This window comes from Carya illinoinensis, chromosome 2 (genome assembly GCF_018687715.1).
Source record: "Carya illinoinensis cultivar Pawnee chromosome 2, C.illinoinensisPawnee_v1, whole genome shotgun sequence".
In the NCBI taxonomy this organism is placed as follows: Eukaryota; Viridiplantae; Streptophyta; class Magnoliopsida; order Fagales; family Juglandaceae; genus Carya; species Carya illinoinensis.
The window spans coordinates 1,109,070-1,115,877 of record NC_056753.1 but is presented as its reverse complement, the minus strand read 5'-3'; the positions used below and the strand labels follow the sequence as shown (position 1 = coordinate 1,115,877).

General features: G+C 35.4%; 1 protein-coding gene across 1 annotated transcript; it reads right to left on the bottom strand.

Moving 5' to 3' along the window:
• Nucleotides 1-1,466: 1,466 nt before the first annotated feature.
• On the bottom strand, nt 1,467-3,031 carry LOC122296117 (lysine-rich arabinogalactan protein 18). The gene is made up of 2 exons (XM_043105560.1): nt 2,366-3,031; nt 1,467-1,767 (listed from the first exon to the last, which is right to left on the bottom strand). The coding sequence occupies exons 1-2, from the start codon at nt 2,972-2,974 to the stop codon at nt 1,678-1,680; spliced, it is 699 nt and encodes a 232-aa protein (XP_042961494.1). The 5' UTR covers nt 2,975-3,031; the 3' UTR covers nt 1,467-1,677.
• Between the last annotated feature and the right edge of the window lie 3,777 nt (nt 3,032-6,808).

Below are 6,808 nucleotides of genomic sequence, written 5' to 3'. Positions count from 1 at the left end.
AAACCAGTTATGTTCAAAACAGACATCATCTACCCGCGTCCTAAAATCAAGCTTTGGATTTCAGCTAATTAACATTCACCTCAAATGTTGTTTATCACCTTGTCTTTTTAATTATATAAAAAAAAAAATGTGGCTTATCACGTTAACCTGCTTATAAAATTTTAAGCTCCAATTATAACCTTTACGCTTGCACCCACCCTAGTTGAGAGATAGAAAAAAACATATATATATATATATATATAGAGAGAGAGAGAGAGAGAGAGAGAGCTCTGTTTCATTGTATTCTCATGATGTACATGGACTATGTATAATTTACTTGAATGCAACTACTATCACTGCTTTTGCTCACTACAAATATTCCCATTATCGTCAAAATCACTGATCATTTTCACCTTTATTGAACCCTCTGGGCTTAACAGGGTACTTCCTAAAGAAGTAATAACAACTTTATGAAAACAAAATTTGGAAGAAATAAATCCACTTACCACGGATGATGCCGACGACTGGTAGAGGAGGTGAAGTGTTCAAAGCTGCCAAAGATAACGCCAATGCAGACGACTGGTGGAGGTAGATTCAAAAAATCCGATGACGGTAGGGTTGGTGGCAGAAGAGTGCAACGTAGCCCAACCAATGAACAGGTAGTGAAAAAAAAACAAACTTACATGGATTTTGAAAAGGGATTGCAAAAATCAGTATTATGGAGATAAAATGGAGTGAAGGAGACGAATGTGAATGGAAAGGAAATGAAGTTTTTCTACAGATAAGAAACTATGAACAAGTTTGTAAGTTTGTCTTCCCAATTGAGTTCGCGCGACACGGGCAATTGTTTCTTTTTTTTTTTTTTGTTTTTTATTTTTAAATTATACTTGACATGGCAAAGTTACTTATTCGTGCGCATTTCCTACGCAAACTCTTCTGTCCGTAGAAGAATTGAATACAATATCGATTGGTGGAAGGGAATAGGCTGATAGCCAAAGTGGTTTACATCCAAGATCCGGGTGAAAAAACATGAAGCCAGCTAGAAAGACATCGAGGAGGGGGAGTCCTGCAGGCGAATCAATGTTTTGGGGAGAAGCAGGGATTTTCACCACTTGACAAAGAGCACTTTAATGGATATGAATTAAGAAAAGTGAAGTCAGGAAGACAGCTTTGGAATATTAATCGAGAGCAAGCGATCTAACATAATAATTTTTAATGGATATGAACTAAGAAAAGTGAAGCCAGGAAGACAGCTTGGGAATATTAATCGAGAGCAAGCGATCTAACATAATAATTTTTATTTCATGATCTATTCCCCTGCAGATTGTCATTTGGGAGAGCTACAGCTTTAATTATAATCACCAATTATCTAAATTGAATGAAAAATATAATATATATATATATATTTTAATTCGATCAAACCGTCATTTTAGAAATAAAATAAAATCCAGATAAAAGCAAATTAAAGGAAATGGGACAAAATAAAATTAAAAAGAAGGAAAAACAGAAAGATGCTCTCTACAGTAATTAATCATTACAAGAGTAATGAAGTAGTTTCCAAATGAATACCAGAAAAGTTTACTCTCCAAAAAGAATATAAGAGACAATGGATCTACGTACATCAAATCCCAAACTCAACATCAAACCGACACTCCAAACCGAATAAGATCCCTTCAAATTACGTAATAAATTATCATCTTAAAGGCACCAACCAAGGAAGACAGAAAATCCCAATGCCAACCCAGCTACCACCTCCTGCACGCACCTCATCGTCGACACTGCTCCGCTCTGCATTTCGGTTCCATAAATTCAAAACTAGCGTTATGCGACAATAATTATTAACCCGTTAATTAGATCGGAACAAAGATATTTAATTCATTAAATATATCTCTAACCAAGTAGCCTTTTCGGTAATTATTATTATTATTATTTTGAATTTTCATACAGCGACGACAATAACAGCTGTCGTGTATTACGTGTAACAGTCTGACACGGACGTCATTCCATGTTTCCTCGTGTGCTGCAATTCTAAATTTCACTCAAATTCATACATTTTTAGTTCCGTTGACAGTAGTTGTGGTTAGACAGCTCTGCCAGACAAAACTAAGGCCACGCGACGGTGGCCGGTGGCGCGTAGGTGACACATTGTACTGATCTGTTTCAGTAGTCAGTGAGGTGCGTAGTTCAACATTGTCTAAGAACTAAACACGAGACAAACTCGGTTGAGTTCACTTTCGTGAGCTACTGAGTAAAGTTAACGTGGGTTAACAAAGAGGTACAATGGATGTCTCTAAAGATTTCCAGATCTGAGCGCACATTGCACTCCAGAGCGAGTTAGCTAGAGCGAAAGTCCAAGGCTATATGCAGAACGTCCAAAAATACTTACCTCGTCGGCCAATGACGGACCAGGCGTGAACGCGTCTTGGTTCGGTCCTGGGGCTTCGGCAGGCGGCGCCGGTGGACCAAGTAGCTCTGGTGCTGGGGCCGGCGCGTGGTGCTTCTTAGTCTTAGTCTTAGTCTTAGTCTTTTTCTTGCTCGGAGCCGGAGCTGGAACCTCGGCAGTCGGCGCAGAAACCGGAGCTGGAGGAGCGCTGGAGGGAACAGTTGCTGGTGCAACTGATGGAGGAGATTTCTCCGGTGCAGGCAATGGTGGAGAGCTGACTGGAACCGGAGCTGGTGGGGAGCTCACTGGAGCGGTAGCCGGAGGAGATGACACAGGAGGTGTAGCCGCTGGCGCAGGCACCGCCGGTTTCTTCGATGGGGCTGGAGCTGGTGAAGCGGATTTTGGAGTGGTAACCGGTGCCGGGGATTTAGGTTTCGAAGGTGCTTCAGCAGGTGATTGTGGTTTAGACGGAAGTGTGGCTGGTGATGTAGCCGGTGTAGTAGCAGTGGGAGGAGCTTTCTTTGGCGCAGGACTAGGTGACTGGGCTCCGACGCCGCTAGAAACGACGCAGACCAATGCCAACACGAATGCAATAATGCATTTCCGATCCATTGCTCCAGAGATACTGAGTGAGATAGAGCGAGAGGACAGACTTGTAAACGGGGAAAGCAAACTGAAATATATAGGCCTATCAGCCAAACCAGGCAGGGAATTCAATCTGGGCTGTCGTGGCCCATTATAACTGGGCCCTCAGTAAACCGTTGGATCAACGAATAATGACTAAAGAAGGATGGGTTTAGGGGGCCCACAGAGCAGAATTTTGGGAGAGTGTAAACGTGGCGCTTGGAGTTGGAACAGTCTGGAACGGAACCCATTAGCTAGCAGTCAGTGGTTTTTGCAATGGCTTTGATAGGCGGATTATGGCGTAGCAGCAGTTGGATGCTACAGCTGGATTGTTCGTGATAAGCCTAGACAGACAGTAAGACAAACCAACGAGGGCTGACCACATGAGATGTTGGGGCAACGTAGATTTATATATCTCGTGTCGAGTCAATAATTGTACGTGTAGGTTATGAGTTTGTTACATTGCATGTTGGGGAACTTCCTTTCATATTACAGTCCGCCAAAAACTTGGAGGTCCATTCTGTGAATTAGAGGTCCACATATTTGAGTTTTGTTGGCAATGAGTAGCAACATGAGATTTTACTGCCATTGCTCATTTATATGATAGATGGGATGAAAACATGCTTCTTTGGATGTAGTATCTTGTAGCTGCAGTTTCTTGTGTGTGTGTGTGTGTGTGTCTAATGGGTTTCATTCCATTTTTAAGCTCGAACATTTCTTTAGCTACTATGTGAGATTGTTGTGCGGTTCGGGAGAGGGGTAGTCTTTGGATCATGTCTTATTCTATGGGGCTTTTAATTTGCTGGTTTTGTTAGAGATAACTTAGCTGTTTGAGCCACTAATGTGACCCATTTATTGGACAATCTAGTTCCTTTTGAAGGAAGAAATTATCTTCTTCAGTTCAGATATATGTGCATGGCGTAAAGACGCTCAATAGGAAGTTGAGATGTCAACTTCACGTTGATTTCAAAACATACTGAGATTAATTTGAAGTTTGATATCATCATCTACAAATTAAAATGTTTCCATGCCAGTATATATGTACATATTCAAAATCTCATCACGCTCCTTTACAACTGCAATACGTACGTACGTGCTTCTGCACAAGCCTAAAATGGTAACACATGACTTCTAACTTCCAGCAGTTGCAACTAGGGGGGTACAATCCGGTTTTGTACATATTTTTAGAAACAAATAGGTATATACCGGTTTTGAAATTTTAATAATCGATACCGGACCAATTCACTAGTTCAGTCTAATCCGATTTTTTCCGTTTTACGGATCATCTAATTTAGTAATAATATGTTTATAGCACATATTATATTAATTTTATATTATAAGATTAATAGACTTAAATAATAATATTATAATTTTATGTTATATTAATTAGTAATTCAGCATATAATATACATAATATAATATAAAAAATTATATTAATATATCGGTCTAGTTCGGTTTGAACTGGTTTTTAAAATATGAAAACAGGTACTGCACAAGTTTAGGACCGATTTTGATTTTAAAGAACTGATACTACATCGAACCTGATCAGGTTCAACCGATTTTTTTTTTTTTTTTAATTTTTTAACAACTCGGATATATGCTTTATGAATTCTATGTTGACGGGGGTATAACCATGCCACTCCACACAACAGATAAGTGAGAGAGCAAAGCATCATTTTCACGTTGAACACGGTAATTCTATTAAGGTTTGGATTATTTGCCACAGACACCTTGTATGCATGGTTTGTTGTCCATGCATAGATTGCTATTTATCAGAAAGAAATGTCTACTGTATTATGGGCACTTAAGAGTATTAGTAATTGCCCAGCTAAAGTTAAATTTTGGCCAAGCTATAGCTAAGCTACTTAAAAACCTCATTCACTAGACTTAACAATTCTATTTTAATTTTAGCCATCCAATTTTCACTGGTCAAATATAACCAGCCCAAACTATTAGCCAAATAATATGTCGGCCATAAAATAATCTTCCCGCTTCTATTTTCATTGCGCGCCATACCTGAAGAAACAAAACATCGACTACTATTGTTACAGCCTCCCAAAGCTTTTTCAATTCCTTTTTCAATGATCCCCATTCCTTTTTCTGGCAAGGTTTTGCTACGTGATGTTCATTGCTACAACAAATTCCTCTGATTGCATAGTTTCTTTTTAACATTTCAATAAATTAATGAACATTTTCTAATTTTTCTGAATCGTGAAATTAGACCAAGCAGGTTTTGTAGTTTTTTTTTTTTTTTTTTCCTCTAGCTACTATCTTCCACTTTTCAAGTTGGTTCTATATTGAGATTTTCTTGGTTGAAATTTTAGAGTTTGAATGATCATATATAATGTAAATGGACTAGATAATCAATATTTTAATTTAATAGTGATAAAGTTGGAGAGTTTGTTATTTGATGTTGTTGAAAAGTGACTAGCTAAATTTATAAAATTGAATTTTCTAGTCAAATTTTAGCCAAATTTTGACTAGGGCACTACTAATGCTCTAAGCCTAGGGGTGAAAAAAAAAAGTTGAACTAGTAAACCGAACCGAACTAAACTGGTGGATTTAGTCTGGTATCGATTTTGGTTCGGTCTGGTATCAATTTCTTTTTTCTCAAAACCAGTGAAAATCGATTCAGTTCTTATTTTCTTTTTTCTAGCACCGGACCATATATATATTTTAATTTTTTATATTGTATAAAATATTTTTTATTTGATTTTTTATATTATATACAATATATATAATTATATATAAAATAATTTTGTATTATATGATAAATTATTAATTAATATAATATTAAATTTTAAAATCATATATCAATATATATTATAATATACTATAGTATATCACTATATTATATATTATAATATATCACTATAGTCTACAATATAATTAAAATATATATTATAATATATTAAAATATATTATCACTATATTATTATATACTATAATATACTATATAATATATTGAAAAAATCAGACCGAAACCAACAAAATCAAAAATACCGGTTTAGAAATATAACCGATGCGGTATCAATTTTTCAAATATCAAAACTAGTATATATAGATTTGATTATAAAATATGTCTAAATCCGAGTCAAACTAGACGGTCGGTTACACCGCTACTTAAGCGCACTAGAATTACATCATTTATTGGTTACTTTGCAATTCACTTGTGCATAAGTGATATGATAACTTCGCATGCAATATTGTCGTTGACGAAATTGAGTAGGAAGACGAGTTTAAAGACCTTATTTTACGGGTTTCCTTAATAACCATGTCTATCATTCTCGTAAAAGAAATGATAGAGATCTTGATCACACTCGTCTTTAACATACAATAAAACTTACGAGTTAATCCTTTTGTAAAAATTAAACCAAAAATAAGAAAATGTACGATTTCATGTTGGTCAAGCATTCACATTGGCTTGGCCAAATGAAGATGTTGGCCAAAATTTAAATTATTTGTGTAAAAAAGACCCCAATTGGATTGGGCAAATTTAAAATATTTTACAATTTTACTATAGTCAATAGCTAAAGATGTAAAACCACTTTCATTCACCAAAAATTAAAATATTATTTTCTCTCCTACACTTTCATTTCACCAATTAAAATATTAAAATATTTTCTACAATTAAAATATTCTACACTTTCATTTCAAAAGATTAAATGATTTTTGAAAATATGTTTTTTAATATTAATTTAAGTATAATATAATTATTAATAATATTAAATTGGTAGAATTATAAAATGTGATAAAAATAATTTTTTAAAAGATATTAATTTAATAATAATTTATTATTATATAGAAAATCAATAGTTAATT

Excerpts from the sequence above, each read along its gene's own strand:
- LOC122296117 (XM_043105560.1), bottom strand. The coding sequence starts at position 2,974 with ATGGATCGGAAATGCATTATTGCATTCGTGTTGGCATTGGTCTGCGTC. Across the intron at positions 1,768-2,365 it reads GTCCGTCATTGGCCGACGAG|AGCGGAGCAGTGTCGACGAT; the intron begins GTAAGTATTTTT and ends ACCGAAATGCAG.